The sequence below is a fragment of the Leptodactylus fuscus genome, chromosome 5 (genome assembly GCF_031893055.1).
Source record: "Leptodactylus fuscus isolate aLepFus1 chromosome 5, aLepFus1.hap2, whole genome shotgun sequence".
NCBI lineage: Eukaryota > Metazoa > Chordata > Amphibia > Anura > Leptodactylidae > Leptodactylus > Leptodactylus fuscus.
Window position 1 is genome coordinate 95,140,692 of NC_134269.1, and position 18,362 is coordinate 95,159,053.

At 40.1% G+C, this 18,362-nt stretch overlaps 1 protein-coding gene across 1 annotated transcript in view; it reads left to right on the forward strand.

Moving 5' to 3' along the window:
- Positions 1–323: 323 nt before the first annotated feature.
- Positions 324–18,362, forward strand: part of CRABP1 (cellular retinoic acid binding protein 1) — a 28,208-nt gene continuing 10,169 nt past the window's right edge. Inside the window, exons 1-3 of the mRNA XM_075273765.1 lie at positions 324–532; positions 2,356–2,534; positions 8,970–9,083. Of these exons, the coding sequence (XP_075129866.1) occupies positions 463–532; positions 2,356–2,534; positions 8,970–9,083 (363 nt within the window). The 5' untranslated portion in view covers positions 324–462. The remainder of the gene's footprint in view (positions 533–2,355; positions 2,535–8,969; positions 9,084–18,362) is intronic.

The following is an 18,362-nucleotide window of genomic DNA, read 5'->3' on the forward strand; positions in this document are numbered from 1 at the left end:
TTCAGAAAAGTGGAAACAAGTGTGGCTTAACTGGCCAAAGGATTGGTTAAATATTGCTAAAAAGGAAAAAAAAAAAGATTTCTTTACATAAATGGAAATAGGCTTGCAGTAATCTTTTCAATTGGGAATAATAAAAGCACTCTAGCTCTTCAACCATTAGATTTTAGCACGGAAGCTGCAGCAGAACAGAATCCTATACGTTACTTCTATATCGTGCAAATGTCCTTGTAAGGTGCTTCCATTCCTAATGAAAATCTGACATTTCAGAAGGGGGGCAGTGTAGAGGGCAGAAGGAGGGGCACCCACTCTCTCCTCCATCACGATGACACACATGAGAGAATAAGACAGGACTCATTTAGACGTCTGGCTGGAATCAGAACGTCCGCTTAGGGTGATCCTTCCTGATTCCTTCATTTCTACCCTTCTCATTGCCAACGCCTGCGTGGAACTAGCACATACATCATGCCGAATTTTGCAGGAATTTGGAAAATGAGAAGCAGTGAGAATTTTGATGAACTTCTGAAAGCTCTTGGTAAGATTGGCAAATGCTTATATAGTTTATCTGCATTCATGCCAGGTTTTACATTTTATAGGATTTTACATATTGCCATGGGGCTCCTTGACATTTTCTTATAGAAATTTATTTTTGACATGCTGAGCACAGTAAAGTATAATACTACTAACCAATTAATGACAAAGCCATTTTTTCTTCTTTTTATACAGTTATAATTTGGCATAAATTAGCACCATTTTATTAAGAATTTCAATCAATAGTAAAGTAATTTCAATGTTAGTATTATTTTGATATGTATGACCCACCCTTTTTTTATGCCCTTACGTCTTTATATATCTATATGTCCACATATATAGAACTGAGCTTGACATTTTGCACAACGGATCGCAATATATTGTAATTTTTTATAATGCTGCAGGTAAGACAGGCACAAGGTTAATAAGTTTGCAGAAGAAATCTGTCAAATTGAGCTCTTCCACATTTGTAATATACACCATGTAATATTCCAAAAATACATTTGTGAATGAGAAAAGTTGACTGAAAAAAAAAAAGTTGATTCCAAGTGATAATTTGGCAATAAGTTCACAGCCACAGGTATATTACAAAATCAATAGACAAAACCAAGTAAAAAACCATTGCAGACAGATCCAGAATACTGATTGGTTGTAATAATACATTCTGACATGGCTTATAATGGGATGGTGAACATGGCATGGTAGAACAGTAAAAGGAATACAGAAGGTAGATATCCTTCATAAACCATATGACGTTCTAGTATATTAAGGTCTATTTATTAAACTCTTTCTAAAAACACACAAGGTTATCATCTATGGCTGAGAAATCCAGTACAATTGGATAGACCTGATTATGTCAGCAGTCACAACTACATTTCTAAGACACAAAAGTATCTGAAAGATTATTGTATGCATAATATACAGGACAGCATATTTTTTATACAATATATTCTGTGACTTGACCATAGCCAAGCACATGATTCAGAGACAGACTGGATTGTGTAAGACCTACTTAGGCTGAAGTAGGCATTGCCCAAGAGAATTAAGCCTGTGCCTATGACTAAGCTCTTGTCAGACTGAGTGCATTTCATGCCCTGTCACTTTGGCAATGTCTTCAGCTGGAAATGTATAAGTTCTAAATTATTTTCAACTAAAAGAGTCATGTTAATAGTCTATTAATAGCTCCTACAGTCGCTACATTTGACCCAGATGTCCATGATCCTCTTTGTTTCTAAATTAGTCATCTTGTAAAAGTGATCAGTAGATGTGCAATAATGAATGGCAATACTTTGGCCATATGTAAGAGGACAACTATTGCACCTGTTTTGTGCAAATATGAATTTTGTAACGTATATCAATCCAATTAATTTTAGAACAGATAAAGAATACTAAAGTTGATGATAACCTATAAACTATCCCATAATTAAGTATGTTCCAGAAAAGAATTAAAAAACATAGAGAACATCCCCAATCTTTTTCTGTCCATGGAAATGAATCATAATTCTAATCAGTAATGACAGCCTTCTCTGGTTGCATCATTAATAGTCATTAATATGTGTAAGAGACACATGGGGAAGTTTTCACCATACCCTTGGGTCACACTTAACACATTAAACTTGATAGGCCTGCCTAAGAATACCACATCACCATCCTTATTTGCTTGCATTACAATGCTTACGGTAGGGAACCTCTTAGTGCTCCTGGTATTAGTTTTATATATTCCAAAAAATTATATATATATATATTTATCATGTCATGTTTACCAATGTAAATAAATTATAACACTTTAATACCTATATGTGTATTTGCTATTGTATGATGATATAGGTGTGAACGCAATGCTCAGGAAGGTTGCAGTGGCTGCAGCTTCAAAGCCTCATGTAGAGATCCGTCAGAATGGAGACCAGTTTTACATTAAAACATCTACCACAGTCAGGACCACAGAGATCCAATTTACAGTTGGAGAAGAATTTGATGAGGAGACTGTGGACGGCAGAAAATGCAAGGTAGATTCTCCTTGTCTAAAATGTTTATTTAGAATAAGATTGTTAAAAGCACAAGATAAAGTCTATAGTAGGAAATGTTCAATAATTGTAAGACTGACTGGTGATCTCAATGCAAGATGGAGGATCTAAATACATGGAATTCAGTAACTATATATTAGAAACATAAGACAAATGATAGGTATTAGATCTACAAGCTATGCCAGCAGTCATGAGTACCTTCACTAATCCCTTAAGCCACCAAGAAATTTCATAGACACCAGAGCAAGTGAAGAACCATTTTATGCCTTATCTTCCCTATACTTGCTACCCAGAGAAAAGCAATAGATTGTACATCAGAATCACATCACATCTTGGCTTTCACTTTGCCAAACTCATTTAAGTCAAAGGAAAATAATTAATCTTCAAATAGAAAAAGAGAACAGCAACTCACCATTGGTGTATATACAATCTATCTTTATTTCAGTTCATTAAAAACTAATCCAAGCAGGGAGAGAAAGCAGGAGCAAGGATTTGCTATGATTTTCATGAGCCAAAATAACGGTGGATTTAATGTACAGAAATGGGGAGTTTGTTCTATTCGAAGAAATGTTGAATGTAGTTTATTTAAGAGCTATGCACCCTATGCGCCACCAAAAGTCTGGTATCACAAGCAGATCTTGCAGAGACACTTCCTATATGTCTGTTTTGTATCCCAGCCCGGTTCTGCTCTGCATATGAGATACTTAGCTTTTCTACATCAGATTACAGTCTAGTGGTTAATGCAAATATTGCATTTCAAGAAATCAAGCTTTACACAGTAAATGTGCAAGAGATGCTCTGAGAATATTCAGTAAGCTGCCTATAATTTGTGGAAAGTAACTGTAAATGTGAATGGATTATAAGGCCTAATTTACATGGACATCTGAGATGGGCAGGATCAGCACAAGTGCTCAGGATATAAGGTTGCCCAAAGACTACATGCATCGTGCATAGCTATAAAGATTATATCTCAAGTCTTTCTGTCATAGAGTTAAATGATAACATTCTGGTGGAAAGTCCATGCTGAAATTATATTGTTCCAATTGGGCTCAACATTGTATATAGTCATAGACAGTCAGCTTTAGACAGCCAGAAAGTTGTCAATAACTTTGGGTATAAGGGAAGCAAGGAACTTGGAGCACAGTAAGCTCCCCTATTTGGAAAAGAAACTCTGACAACCTGCAAAAACTAGGAACAAAAAAAAACCTAGAAAATATTTACTATCAAGATTTTTGCTGGTTACCCATAGCTCTGTCTAGGTATTGCTTCTACAGTAATGCAATATAAGATGACTAGGACACCCATTGGCTGCAGGTTATGGTAATGTTCTTCACAGTTTTATTCCTATTGGTGTAATGTGAAATATTGTCAGTAAGTTTTTTTTACATTTTTTTGCTCCCACAGCACAAGCCAGTACCACAAATTTGTGGCAGGGAATTATTTATTCCTTCCCATTACAATAAGTATACCCTATGTGTCCAGTTTAAGAGAAGTGCATGCTGAACTCAACTAATAGATATCTCACATATATGGTCATTTTTTTTTTTTTTTTTACTAAGTTGCATTTTGCTGCTGTATAAAGCTAGAGTTCTACATGATCAGCTCATACCAATGAACCGGTGGCTGCAGATAAGCATTATGTCTACAGTACATGACATACGGTACATAAATTCTGCAGAAATACCATTGGTGCAGTTGAGCTCTGCCTATTACTGCCTACCTTAGTACATAGTCCTTTAATAATTTATTGCCCTTAATAAGAAGCCTCATTTTAATTATCCAGATAGCTCCCATAAAATAATCATAAAATAATGTATTATCCACTTAATGTAAGACAGTAAGTAGCAGAAGTGTAAGTGCATTAATATAACACACACTGAGTGGTAGAGTGTGAGTGAATTAGCTAGACATGGTGGAGCTGTCAATGAAAGTACATTAGTATAACAAATGATCCACATAATGGGCTGCTGTGAGGTGTATATATCTTTGGGTGTCACACTGAACGTGAATTGGCTACATGATTATATCCCAGACATTACACAGTCCACACAGTGTATATTAAACCTGACACAGCAAAGCATGACTCCATGATTTATATGGCTGCCTTCCATCTGCCTCCTTGTGCCGTCCAGGCGAGAAGATGGAGTGGATTTATTGGATCCTGAAGCCTGCAAAAAGGGCTCAGCACTAATGATGCAATAGAGCGAGGTATTGATCAAGGCTCTTTGGTAGTGAAATACTATTAGCTACACTAGAGCTTACATTATAGTTAATGTGTACTATACAGTATAAATGATTGCTACTATTTGACTACTATACTTTATACATTACTAGAAACCCAGTCATATTATAATTGTTATTTTCTGGATTTATAACCCAATAGTTATATAAAAAAAAATCTAGATGTACAGAGAAAATATTGGTATTCAAATTATACTTTAAGCTGGATGGAACAACATATGGTTCATTGGTCCACCTGCTACACAAAGCAATAGCAGCCTTGTAAGTATGATGTCATCAAATATGGTGGACAGCAAGTACATTACTGTTTAAGAAGTTGACTCAGGTCTAGCTTTTCAAATGGGTTCCTCAAATCTTCGGACTCATTTTATTAGCATGGTCTCACTTTTGAACTCAATGTTTCTTATATACGGAACAATCGGTCATCTCTGACCATTAGGTTCCAGATTTAATATTCTAACAGTTCTACAAATTATTAATAATATTCCTTAATAAAAAAAAAAATAATACTCAAGGAAGTAAAAAAACAGACATAATACAGAAAAGGCAACTAGAAGAATGAAGACTAGAGAATTGGACAATGTTAGGAAACATAAACTACGTGTTTAAAATAAACATTTGAATCAGATGCAAAAAGTATGAACTGAAATATGACAAATCATATTAGAATAGTGAATTGATGGGATAAGATTAGATAAATAGATTATGTGACTAGGTCTGCAGTTAAATGGCGGGATGCATCTACTCATGACGTTGCTTCCATGGATGCGCTCTTTTTTCCCCTTCCACCATTATTTACCTAAAGTGACTCCTAGTATAGAAGGAAAATGTATTACCTTTATCAAATTAGACCTCATGCACATGAATATGGTATGGATCCCAAATATAAATGCCTCAATTTGTCTTGGGCCCGTATTTTTCCCATATTATGCCTCTATGTGCATTAGTAGCAGGGCCGGGTCCAGGTTTGTATGGGCCCTTGGGTGGCAGAGCCTCAGTAGGCCCATTTTTGGAGCAACCTATGCACACTGCAGCAAAAAATAACTTAAATTGGGTGTTTTCTTTTGCTGAGGCCAACCTACTTGAGTGGAGTGTAAGTGGAGTGTCGTGTCCATTCTATACAAGTAGATAGAACCTGTTATCCCACTCGCACCTTCCTGCAGCATGGAGTCCTTCTGTCCCTCAGCACCACACACAGTCAGCACCCGGCAGCCCAGTGGGCCCCCTCAGGTGGTTGGGGCCCCAGCACTTGCCTAGGTTTGCTGGGTGCTGACGCCGGCCCCAATTTGTAGGTAAACAAATGCTGCATTATGGAATTATTGTTCTATAGTTTTGGTACCATATGTACCATGCAGAGAGCTTGAGCTTGCAGTATGCTTGAGCACCTACTGGAAAAATTGGGTTAAAGGGATCATGAACACCATTGCTGTTTCTCAAATTTTCACAAAATGTAAGTTTGCATTTAGAAGTTAGTCAAAATTGAGTAAAAAGGTCTATGGGAATCACAGCTAATAGTTGATTCTAACTTTTTAACATAATTTTACAATAGATCAACTTAAAGGGATAATCCATTTTCAGCAAATAAATGTTATGAAAAGTTCAACAATTATCTAATATACTTTGTCTTTTAATTACTCACAGATTCATGGCCTAATTCCAGAAGATTACAACTAGTCCAGAAGATTAAAAATGGTCATGTGATGTACACACAGGCGCACAGCTTGTTACTAGTCAGATGTCTGATTACTTTGTCTTGTAACGAGCTGGGCAACTGTGTGTACATCACATGACCATGGACTGTCTATCGCATGATTATGGACTGTTTATCCACTGGAAGTAAGCAGTGAATGACAGCCAGCAGAGATCTAGAAAACTGTGAGGAATTAATGCAGAAAGTATAATAGAAAATTGTAAAACTTTGAAAAACTATATAAGGCAATGGTCTCACGTTGTGGAAATGCAGCGGGTTTTTTTTGCAGATTTTGCTGTGATTTTTAAAGCCAAAATCAGGAGTGGCTTGAAAAAGAGTGAAAAATATAAAGGTATTAGTTATACTTTTCCCTTCTGTTAAATCCACTCATGACTTTGGCTAAAAAAAAAATCACAGCAAAATGTGCAACAAAAAATGCTGCAGTTCCACAACATGGAGCCTTAGCCTTAGGCTAAGGCTCCACAAGGCCTATACGCCGCGAAAGAACACAGCATCTTACAGTCACTTATACTTAGAAGAAATAAAGGGGGGCACTCACCCAGTGCAGGTTTATCATAAAAGCTTCCATAACCATTAAAAATAGGATCAAGGGAGAGAGTGATGCAGTGATAAAGCAGCAACGAACCAGTCACAGTCAAAGTACACAATCACTGTGTAGTAAATGGGATTGTAGCGAAACTCATCCCCACACTGCAGGAAAATACACGCTGTGCTGTATTCAGCGCACTATTGGCTTTCACGTTCTGTGCCCCCAGTGAAGAGCTATCGGAGCTGGTACCGTAGCTCTTCACCGTCAGAAGGGTGTTTTTGACAGTCAGTCAGGAATGTCCTTCCTCACAGCAGTGCCTATAACGCTGTACTGTGAGAGTGGTGAGGAATGCCTCCCTCCCCTCCTGATAGTACTCGTCCATAGACAAGTACTGGGGGGGTGTTCCTCACCACTCAGTGTCATGGCTGGGAGGTAAGGAACGCTACTGTGAGGAAGGGCATTCCTGACTGACTGTCATAAATGCCCTTCTGACAGTGAAGAGCTACAGTACCGGCACAGATAGCTCTTCACTGGGGGTGCAGAATGGGAAAGTCGATAGTGCGCTTCTTTTTCCCAGGAGCTGGAACAAACGGCTCCCGGAAAAAATAACTGACCGGCTCCCATTGATTTCAATGGGAGCCGTCTTTTTGGTCAGGATTTTGAGGTGGATTCGGCCTCAAAATCCTGCCCAAAATACCCCGTGTGAACCCGTCTTAACAGAGCGTAGTAACTGAAGAGCTAACATTTCACAATGGCACAGGCTGGGAATGTATAATTTGAAGGGTGCAGTTTTCTAACATCTAAAATAAATTCAAGTGCGATTAAAATTAAAAGTTGATACCAACATAAAGTAGAGATATGCTAGATAACAGTTAACTAATTTGGGTGGCAAAACTATATGTCTGATCAAAGCATTGCACATTTCAACAATTGCTAATTTTTGCAAAGTTCTCACTAAATTTTCTTTTTTTTTTTTTTTTTAAATAAATAAATGCTTGCAATATCAACCAAAGTTCACCACTAGCAGGAAGTACACGAAAAAACTATCTCAAAATCACTGGTCAATACATAAAGTGACACGTCATTCTTGAAAAATGGGACTGTGTCCTTAGGCCGGGTTCACACGGAGTATTCTGGCTCGTCATTTGGTACGTAGACGCCGCGGGAGGATTTGCGGGCCGTATACGCTCCCATTGTTTTCAATGGGAGACGGTACCGTACACGCGGCGCTATTTTGCGGCCGCCGCAAAATCACGGCTGCAAAATAATGCCGCGTATACGGTACCGGCTCCCATTGAAAACAATGGGAGCGTATACGGCCCGCAAATCCTCCCGCGGCGTCTACGTACCAAATGACGAGCCAAAATACACCGTGTGAACCCGGCCTTAAGGAGTTAAAAGGGTTGTGCCATTAAGGATATGTATTCTCTATCCACATGAAGGGGTTCTTACCACTCGGTCGCCCTAAAGCCTCCCTGGGAATGGACTGCTAGTGTGCTTGTGTGACAGGCACTCCATATACTTCTATGTGGCTACCAGGACTGTAATCTCTGGCTGCTGACTCTGGCTCACATCCGCATTGAAGTACAGTAAGTGGAATGCTGGTCACACAAGTGCACTGGTGCTCTATTTGCAAGGAGGCTTTAGGAGGACTTTTGGTCTCCTGTCCTTTTGAATGCTAGATCCTTAAAGGCACAAACCCTTTGAGCATTTATAGGTATTGGTATTTTAAACAGAAATGTATTAGTTTTATTTCAGACAGAAATGCTTATAATTTGTATATGGTTGAACTTGATGGAAAAACATCTTTATTTAACCTAATAATTATGTAACTAAGTGTAAAAGTTTGCTTATTTACAAGTTACAAATAAATTACTGTGATGTTATATATATGTAACTTTTCATAACTTATACTGATATTTTTTCCATTTACCAGAGTTTTCCTGTTTGGGAAAAGGAAAATAAGATCTACTGTAAGCAGACTCTGGTAGACGGGACAGGCCCCAAGACTTATTGGACCCGAGAGCTTGTAGGAGATGAACTGATACTGGTAAGGCAATATAATAATTCATATGCTTCTATATAATATATATGTTTTCAATACTACTTAGCACTAAATGACCTATAGGAATGTTTGCACTAGTAAATGATAACGAACCCTCAGCTGTGAATTGGACAAGGTCAGGGCAGGTCTTCAGATTTGGTAGTAGAGTAGAGCCAATATTTTAACAAACTGCTGTTATGGTAGAAATTCATTATGAACCTGAACAAGGATTCCAACTCATTGTCTGTGAGCATTCAATTCTTAGGGTATCTCTGAGACTAGGTGCAATATGGCTGAGATGAAAGACAAGCACTCATGGTTCCATATGCATGAAATCTCTAGAGCCACAGTTGTCCATTTACCGTATATACTTGAGTATAAGCCGAATTTTTCAGCCCAGTTTTTGTGCTGAAAAAGCCCCCCTCGGCTTATACTCGAGTCAGCAAAAAAAAATAAAAAATTTTTTTAGGAGGGGGGGGGGTCTATGACCAGCCAAAATATCAATGTATAGAATCTCCCATAAAATAGTGCAAAAAAAAAAAAAAAAAAAAAGAAGATTTATAAAACATAAAAAAATAAAAGTGCTAAATCCCTCCTTTCCATAGAATACATACAAAAGTAGACAATTACTGTGAAACAAATTATATACATTAGGTATACCTGTGTCTGAAAGTGCCTGGTCTACTGAATATACGGGATCTGCAGTGCTCCTGTTCTGTTGGGAAGGGGTTAATAGGAGCACTGCAGATCCCCTTTATTCAGCCAGACTGAATTCCAAGTGGGGGGAAAAACCCCAGTCCTCAAGCTCAGGGAAGGGGCAGACAGACAACCAAAACACGCCCTCCCCTTTCCCATCAACCAACAACTACTGCACCCAAAAACTCAAACCATTTTAATTTTTGAACATTTTCCGGTAGCTGCTGCATTTCCCCCCCTAGGCTTATACTCGAGTCAATAAGTTTTCCCAGTTTTTTTGTGGTAAAATTAGGGGCCTCGGCTTATATTCGGGTCGACTTATACTCAAGTATATACGGTATTTATAATATCAGGCATTACCGTTCAAACCAAGAGACATCATACCCAATCAGAATTGTAATACCATGTCAGGCATGCATACATTAACCATATAGTGCTGACTTACAATATCCCTGATGAATACCAAAAGCACCATGATGTATATATTACTATGAACAGCACTAGATAACAGAAATAACTACCATAGATTGACTATAACACATGGATAGAATGGTCACTATGAGAAATTGGCCAAAAGTTAACATAAAATGAACATGTACAGTATAACTCTTCTACTCTACCATATCACTGCCAACCTTGTGGGGAATTCTCTTACAATGGTTTTGAAAGTATGCTGAGAATGGTGCGATCAAGTAAGATCATTCTTGAAAAGTGGATGGTGTAGGTGCAGACAACTCATTGACAAAAGGGATCAGAGAGGGGCCACACGGTGGCTCAGTGGTTAGCACTGCAGCCTTGCAGCGCTGGGTCCTGGTGTTCAAATCCCGCCAAGGGCAAAAAAACATCTGCAAGGAGTTTGTATGTTCTCCCCGTGTTAGTATGGATTTCCATCCCATATTCCAAAAAAGACATACTGCTAGGGAAAGAAATGTACATTGTGAGCTCTATGTGGGGCTCACAATCTACATTTAAAAAAAAAAAAAAAAAAAAAAAAAAGGGATCAGAGCAAGATGACAAAAAATCTTCCTTGCAAACTGGCAGTATACAAACAAGAAATGCACAGCTGTGTCATTGAGCAGTGGAAAAACCTCACCCGTTAGATGAATTCATGTCAAGTATTAACAGTTCCGGCTGGCGGAGATGAAGTGTTTGGTGGAACAATTTCTTGGCACACTCAGGGTCCTCTAATACATCTGGATCATACCTGTGTATGTCACAATTACTGTAATTTTGAAGACCAAAAGAGGTCAAACATGCTCTAATATAATATTGTTTCAGTGAATGTATAAGAGAAAATGTTAGACCTTTTTACTATATTATAGGTAAATTGATTATAATTGATCATACTTAGTGCAGTAGCTGTACATATCACAGTGGTCTCAGCTACCACAAGGCAGGCGTTGTTCATCTTTTGATTATCCGCCTCAGACAGCGAGGGGGGTTGGCAATGTTAGCGGTAACATTACAATAAATACAATGCAGTACTATTTTATGCAGTAATACTCACAGGAGATGTCTTCCCATATTTCCCGTCTCTTCCCTTTGGACCACCATGACCACTTTTTCCAGCTGTGACTTGACTCTGTAAAGTTTGAAACACAGACATCTTTGACTCCTCACTTCTCCACGCACCCAACCCCTATATATACAGTACAGACCAAAAGTTTGGACACACCTTCTCATTCAAAGAGTCTTCTGTATTTTCATGACTATGAAAATTTTAGAGTCACACTGAAGGCGTAAAAACTATGAATGTACACATGTGGAATTATATACTTAACAAAAGAGTGTGAAACAACTGAAAATATGTCTTATATTCTAGGTTCTTCAAAGTAGTCACCTTTTGCTTTGATTCCTGCTTTGCACACTCTTGGCATTCTCTTGATTAGCTTCAAGAGGTTGTCACTTGAAATGGTCTTCCAACAGTCTTGAAGGAGTTCCCAGAGATGCTTAGAACTTATTGGCCCTTTTGTCTTCACTTTGCGGTCCAGCTCACCCAAAACCATCTTAATTGGGTACAGGTCTGGTGACTGTGGAGGCCAGGTCATTTGGCATAGCACCCCATCACTCTCCTTCTTGGTCAAATAGCCCTTACACAGCCTGGAGCTGTGTTTGGGGTTGTTGTCCTGTTGAAAAATAAATTGTAAAAGATAGAAAAACACCGAGCACACTTTATAGTGTAGATAGTCTATTCACCTTTTTAGATAATTGTAATGAATGTATCAGACCTGGTGGCCTCTCACCTGGTTTGGTTGTGACAGCGTTCACAACTCCGTACTAAGGTGTATATGATACCAGGTATGGGGAGCAGCACGTCTCTAAGGCACTAGTTGTGTCAACCGGGGAAACAGCAGAGGAATAGGGCAGGACGACGCTCACAGGTCCAATAGATTTTATTAATAAGAAGAATTGCAATTCTTCTTATTAATAAAATCTATTGGACCTGTGAGCACCGTCCTGCCCTATTCCTCTGTTGAAAAATAAATGATGGTCTAACCAAACGCAAACCGGATGGAATAGCATGCCGCTGCAAGATGCTGTGGTAGCCATGCTGGTTCAGTATGCCTTCAATTTTGAATAAATCCCCAACAGTGTCACCCCCACACCATCACACCTCCTCCTCCATGCTTCATGGTGGGAACCAGGCATGTAGAGTTCATCCGTTCACCTTTTCTGCGTCACACAAAGACACGGTGGTTGGAACCAAAGATTTCAAATTTGGACTCATCAGACCAAAGCAGAGATTTCCACTGATTTAATGTCCATTCCTTGTGTTCTTTAGCCCAAACAAGTCTCTTCTGCTTGTTTCCTGTCCTTAGCAGTGGTTTTCTAGCAGCTATTTTACCATGAAGGCCTGCTGCACAAAGTCTCCTCTTAACAGTTGTTGTAGAGATGTTTCTGCTGCTAGAACTCTGTGTGGCATTGACCTGGTCTCTAATCTGAGCTGCTGTTAACCTGCAATTTCTGAGGCTGGTGACTCAGATGAATTTATCCTCCGCAGCAGAGGTGACTCTTGGTCTTCCTTTCCTGGGGCGGTCCTCATGTGAGCCAGTGTCTTTGTAGCGCTTGATGGTTTTTGCAACTGCACCTGAGGACACTTTCAAAGTTTTCCCAATTTTTCAGACTGACTGACCTTCATTTCTTAAAGTAATGATGGCCACTCGTTTTTCTTTACTTAGCTGCTTTTTTCTTGCCATAATACAAATTCTAACAGTCTATTCAGTAGGACTATCAGCTGTGTATCCACCTGACTTCTGCACAACACAACTGATGGTCCCAACCCCATTTATAAGGCAAGAAATCCCACTTATTAAACCTGACAGGGCACACCTGTGAAGTGAAAACAATTTCAGGTGACTACCTCTTGAAGCTCATCAAGAGAATGCAAAGAGTGTGCAAAGCAGAAATCAAAGCAAAAGGTGGCTACTTTGAAGACCCTAGAATATAAGACAGATTTTCAGTTTTTTCACACTTTTTTGTTAAGTATATAATTCCACATGTGTTACTTCATAGTTTTGATGCCTTCAGTGTGAATCTACAATTTTCATAGTCATGAAAATACAGAAAACTCTTTGAATGAGAAGGTGTGTCCAAACTTTTGGTCTGTACTGTATATATATATATATATATATATATATATATATCCCACAGCGGTCCCTGCAGCCTATATTATGCCGCACAGTGGCACAATAGACTGTACGGCATAATAGAGGTTACAAGGGGGCCACTGTGGGGCATAATAGAGGTTACAGGGGCCACAGTGGACCCTTCAAGCTCTATTATGCCCCACAGTTGCACACTCATGAACTATTATTATACTCGGTGATCTTTTCAGACCCCGAGTATAATACCGTATTTTTCGGACTATAAGACGCACTGGACTAGGTTTTAGAGGAGAAAAATAGGGGAAAAAAAATTTCAGGCAAAAAATGGTAAAATATTTAATATATGGGAGTTGTAGTTTTGGAACAGCTGCAAGGCCACATTGACAGGTGACCCTGCAGCTGCACGGGGATGTATAGGGCGTTTTTTTTGTGGGGCCAGGTGTACTTTTTAGATATACCATTTTGGGAAATGTTTATTGCTTAGATCACCTTTTATTTAATTCAGAGGCAAAACAGAGAGAAAAACCCGGCAGTTTAGCACTTTTGATTTTGACGTTCACTGTACATAAAACTATTAGTAGACCGGGCATTTTCAGAAACAGGGATACCTAATGTGTATGTTTCACAGTAATGTTATACTTTTATATGTATTCTAGGGAAAGGAGGTGAACTTTTATTTATTTTATTTTTTATTATATTTCTTTTAAGTGTTTTTTTTTTTTTTTTTACTATTTTAATATCCCCCGCCTAGGGGGCTTGAACCTGCAATCATTTGATTGCAAGTCCCATAGACGGCAATACAAGTGTATTGCCGTCTATGGGAGATTCTATACATTACTATCGCGGAGGGTCATAGACCAGCCGCGATAGTAATATATATCTATGACAGACCTGGGAGCCTTCATTAGTCTCCCGGCTGTCATCGGAACAGGTCGGCTCCTGCGGCCTCGCCGTGCAGGAGCCGGCCTGCATCACTAAAGGTATGGGGCCGGTGTGGGGGGGGGGGCTAACTGACTGCCGGGACCTGTGGAGGAGGAGTGGATTTGCAGCATGGCCGCGCTACTGCCACCGCTGGTTTTCTTCAGCGGCAGTAGCGCGGCCCCGGCAGCTAAGACAGTCCCCGGCATCTGCTGTAATAGACCGGCGGATGCCGGGGAGTGTCTTAGCTGCCGGGGCCTGCAGTATTGTCACACTCCTGCCGCTGAAGAAAACCAGCGGTGGCAGTAGCGCGGCAATCTGCAGGCCCCGGCAGCTAAGACACTCCCCGGCATCCGCCGGTCTATTACAGCAGATGCCGGGGACTGTCTTAGCTGCCGGGGCCTGCAGATTGCCGTGCTACTGCCGCTGAAGAAAACCAGCGGTGGCAGTAGCGCGGCCATGCTGCAAACCCACATTCAGACTATAAGACGCACCCTCATTTTCCTCCGAAATTTGGGGGAAAAAAAGTGCGTCTTATAGTACGAAAAATACGGTAATCAGAGCCCCAAGGGAGATGAGGAAACATAATAAACAGTGTTACTTACCTCTCCAGGACCCGATGTTAATCCTAGTAGGATTCGGGCCTATATGGTAATGTCCCAGGCGCCACATGGTCTGGGATATTACCATTTAGGCCCAAAGCCTATACTAGCAGTACCATACAGGCCCAAAGCCTGTGATAGCAGTAACAGCCTGTTGCCATACAGATCCAAAGCCTGTGCTAGCAGTAACAGGCTATTACTACTAGCACAGGCTGTGGACCTATATGGTACTGCTAGCACAGGCTTTGGGTCTAATGGTAATATCCCAGACCACGTGACATCTGGGACATTACCATATAGGCCCGAAGCCTGCTAGGATTAACATCGGATCCCCGAGAGGAAAGTAACACTGTTTATTATGTTCTTTCACCTCCCCTGGGGCTCCAATTATTATACTTGGGGGTCTGAAAAGACCCTTGAGCATAATAATAGCGGTAGTGGGATCGCGGCCTGGGCCTATTCACTATCGCCTGCCGTGGCCTATAGTGCAAGGGGAAGTGGGGGCGGCAGTGAACAGGTCCAGGGAGGTTGATAAATAGGCCGCTACCTGCTGGGGATACTCCATCAGGGAGCGGCCTATTATAAAACAAAAAAAAAAGTTATTTTACTTACCGACCTCATGCTGCTCCCACTGCCGCCACCTCTTCTGCCGGCAGTAAGACGTTTGCGTCTCAGCATAGGTGGCATGATAAAAAAAAATTGCCTGTGTTGCCGCCCCCCTCCGCAGCGCCGACCAAGGCGGTCGCCTCACCTCGCCTCATTAGAGGTGCAGCGCTGCACAAGGCCCTTAAGCCAGGAGACCCACATTTTGTGCTAAATCAGTTCTAGCAGCATCCTGTAGCAACATTAACAGGTCCACCTTCACAGAAACCAATACTTTCATTCATGCAGCCTAGTGTTATGATTAGATAAGTTTACAGCAGGGGTGGTAGCTCTTGTTAGAAGAAAATCTTCACTAATTTCAATAAGCAGCTCTGTCCTCTGTGTGAAGATGGAGGAGGAGGATGAGCAGAGCCTCCCTCTTCCCATCTGCTTGCTCCCACCATGTCTGTTGTCCATTGAGCCCTAGAACATTTAATTACAACCCTATTCATACCTCTGTAATATATAACACATCAACTTTATTAAGCATGTGAAATTATAAAGACACATTTGAACTAATTGAAACCAGCAATCTAGATAATGATTTCTAAAGAAACTTCCACAAAACTCTCCACACATAATTTCATATCATACAGAATCGAGTCACATTATTATGACTACTATACAGTCCTATGAAAAAGTTTGGGCACCCCTATTAATCTTAATCATTTTTAGTTCTAAATATTTTGGTATTTGCAACAGCCATTTCAGTTTGATATATCTAATAACTGATGGACACAGTAATATTTCAGGATTGAAATGAGGTTTATTGTACAAACAGAAAATGTGCAATATGCATTAAACCAAAATTTGACCGCTGCAAAAGTATGGGCACCTCAACAGAAAAGTGACATTAATATTTAGTAGATCCTCCTTTTGCAAAGATAACAGCCTCTAGTCGCTTCCTGTAGCTTTTAATCAGTTCCTGGATCCTGGATAAAGGTATTTTGGACAAACAATTCAAGTTCAGTTAAGTTAGATGGTCGCCGAGCATGGACAGCCCGCTTCAAATCATCCCACAGATGTTCAATGATATTCAGGTCTGGGGACTGGGATGGCCATTCCAGAACATTGTAATTGTTCCTCTGCATGAATGCCTGAGGATTTGGAGCGGTGTTTTGGATCATTGTCTTGCTGAAATATCCATCCCCGGCGTAACTTCAACTTCGTCACTGATTCTTGAACATTATTCTCAAGAATCTGCTGATACTGAGTGGAATCCATGCGACTCTCAACTTTAACAAGATTCCCGATGCCGGCATTGGCCACACAGCCCCAAAGCATGATGGAACCTCCACCAAATTTTACAGTGGGTAGCATGTGTTTTTCTTGGAATGCTGTTTCTTTTTGGACGCCATGCATAACGCCTTTTTTTATAACCAAACAACTCAATTTTTGTTTCCAAAATGAAGCTGCCTTGTCCAAATGTGCTTTTTCATACCTCAGGCAACTCTATTTGTGGCGTACGTGCAGAAACGGCTTCTTTCTCATCAGTCTCCCATACAGCTTCTATTTGTGCAAAGTGCGCTGTATAGTTGACCGATGCACAGTGACACCATCTGCAGCAAGATGATGCTGCAGCTCTTTGGAGGTGGTCTGTGGATTGTCCTTGACTGTTCTCACCATTCTTCTTCTCTGCCTTTCTGATATTTTTCTTGGCCTGCCACTTCTGGGCTTAACAAGAACTGTCCCTGTGGTCTTCCATTTCCTTACTATGTTCCTCACAGTGGAAACTGACAGGTTAAATCTCTGAGACAACTTTTTGTATCCTTCCCCTGAACAACTATGTTGAACAATCTTTGTTTTCAGATCATTTGAGAGTTGTTTTAAGTAGCCTATGATGCCACTCTTCAGAGGAGATTCAAATAGGAGAACAACTTGCAATTGGCCACCTTAAATACCTTTTCTCATGATTGGATAGATCTGGCTATGAAGTTCAAAGCTCAGTGAGGTTACAAAAACAATTTTGTGCTTCAGTAAGTCAGTAAAAAGTAGTTAGGAGTATTCAAATCAATAAAATGATAAGGGTGCCCATATTTTTGCACCGGTCAAATTTTGGTTTAATGCATGTTGCACATTTTCTGTTAGTACAATAAACCTCATTTCACTCCTGAAATATTACTGTGTCCATCAGTTATTAGATATATCAAACTGAAATGGCTGCTGCAAACACCTAAATATTTAGAACTAAAAATGATTAAGATTAATAGGGGTGCCCAAACTTTTTCATAGGACTGTATATCCAGAGTAACCACTGTGTGCAGCATGGACACCAGCTAGACATACTGGGAGTGACTAATAAGGTGCTGGTAGGCTCCTAGAAGTATGGATAAGAAGGCAGCCAAGCTGTAACAATAGATTCTTACTTCTGCCAAGACCTTGCTCACTAGTCGATGAAAACAATCTTTTCCCACTGCTTTTGATGATCTTTTAACTAGACTGAGAGATGTGCCAGCTATGGAGCAATTTGCTATTGACTCTTTAGAAAAGTTCTATCTGATTTGGGATCCTTAGGATACATATTGGCAGTCTAGGTCCTACTGAAAGTTCTTGATGCTGTGCGTAGACCACCGGCCCATACTTTCTACTGGCCTTCCCTTCTTTCTCCATCTTTCTCCTCTCATATGCCTTCCTGCGTGTTCTAATTTTTCGTTAACGTTTTTTATGTGCCTGTTTCTGTACATTTTCAGTGCACCCCATTGGCCTGTTTGCCTTGAGTTTTTGACACCAGGTTTTCGTGGACAGAGCTATTTCCTATATTATATTTATTTGATTTTCTCCTATTTACCTACACTTTGTATACCGATGCAGCTTTGTATTTT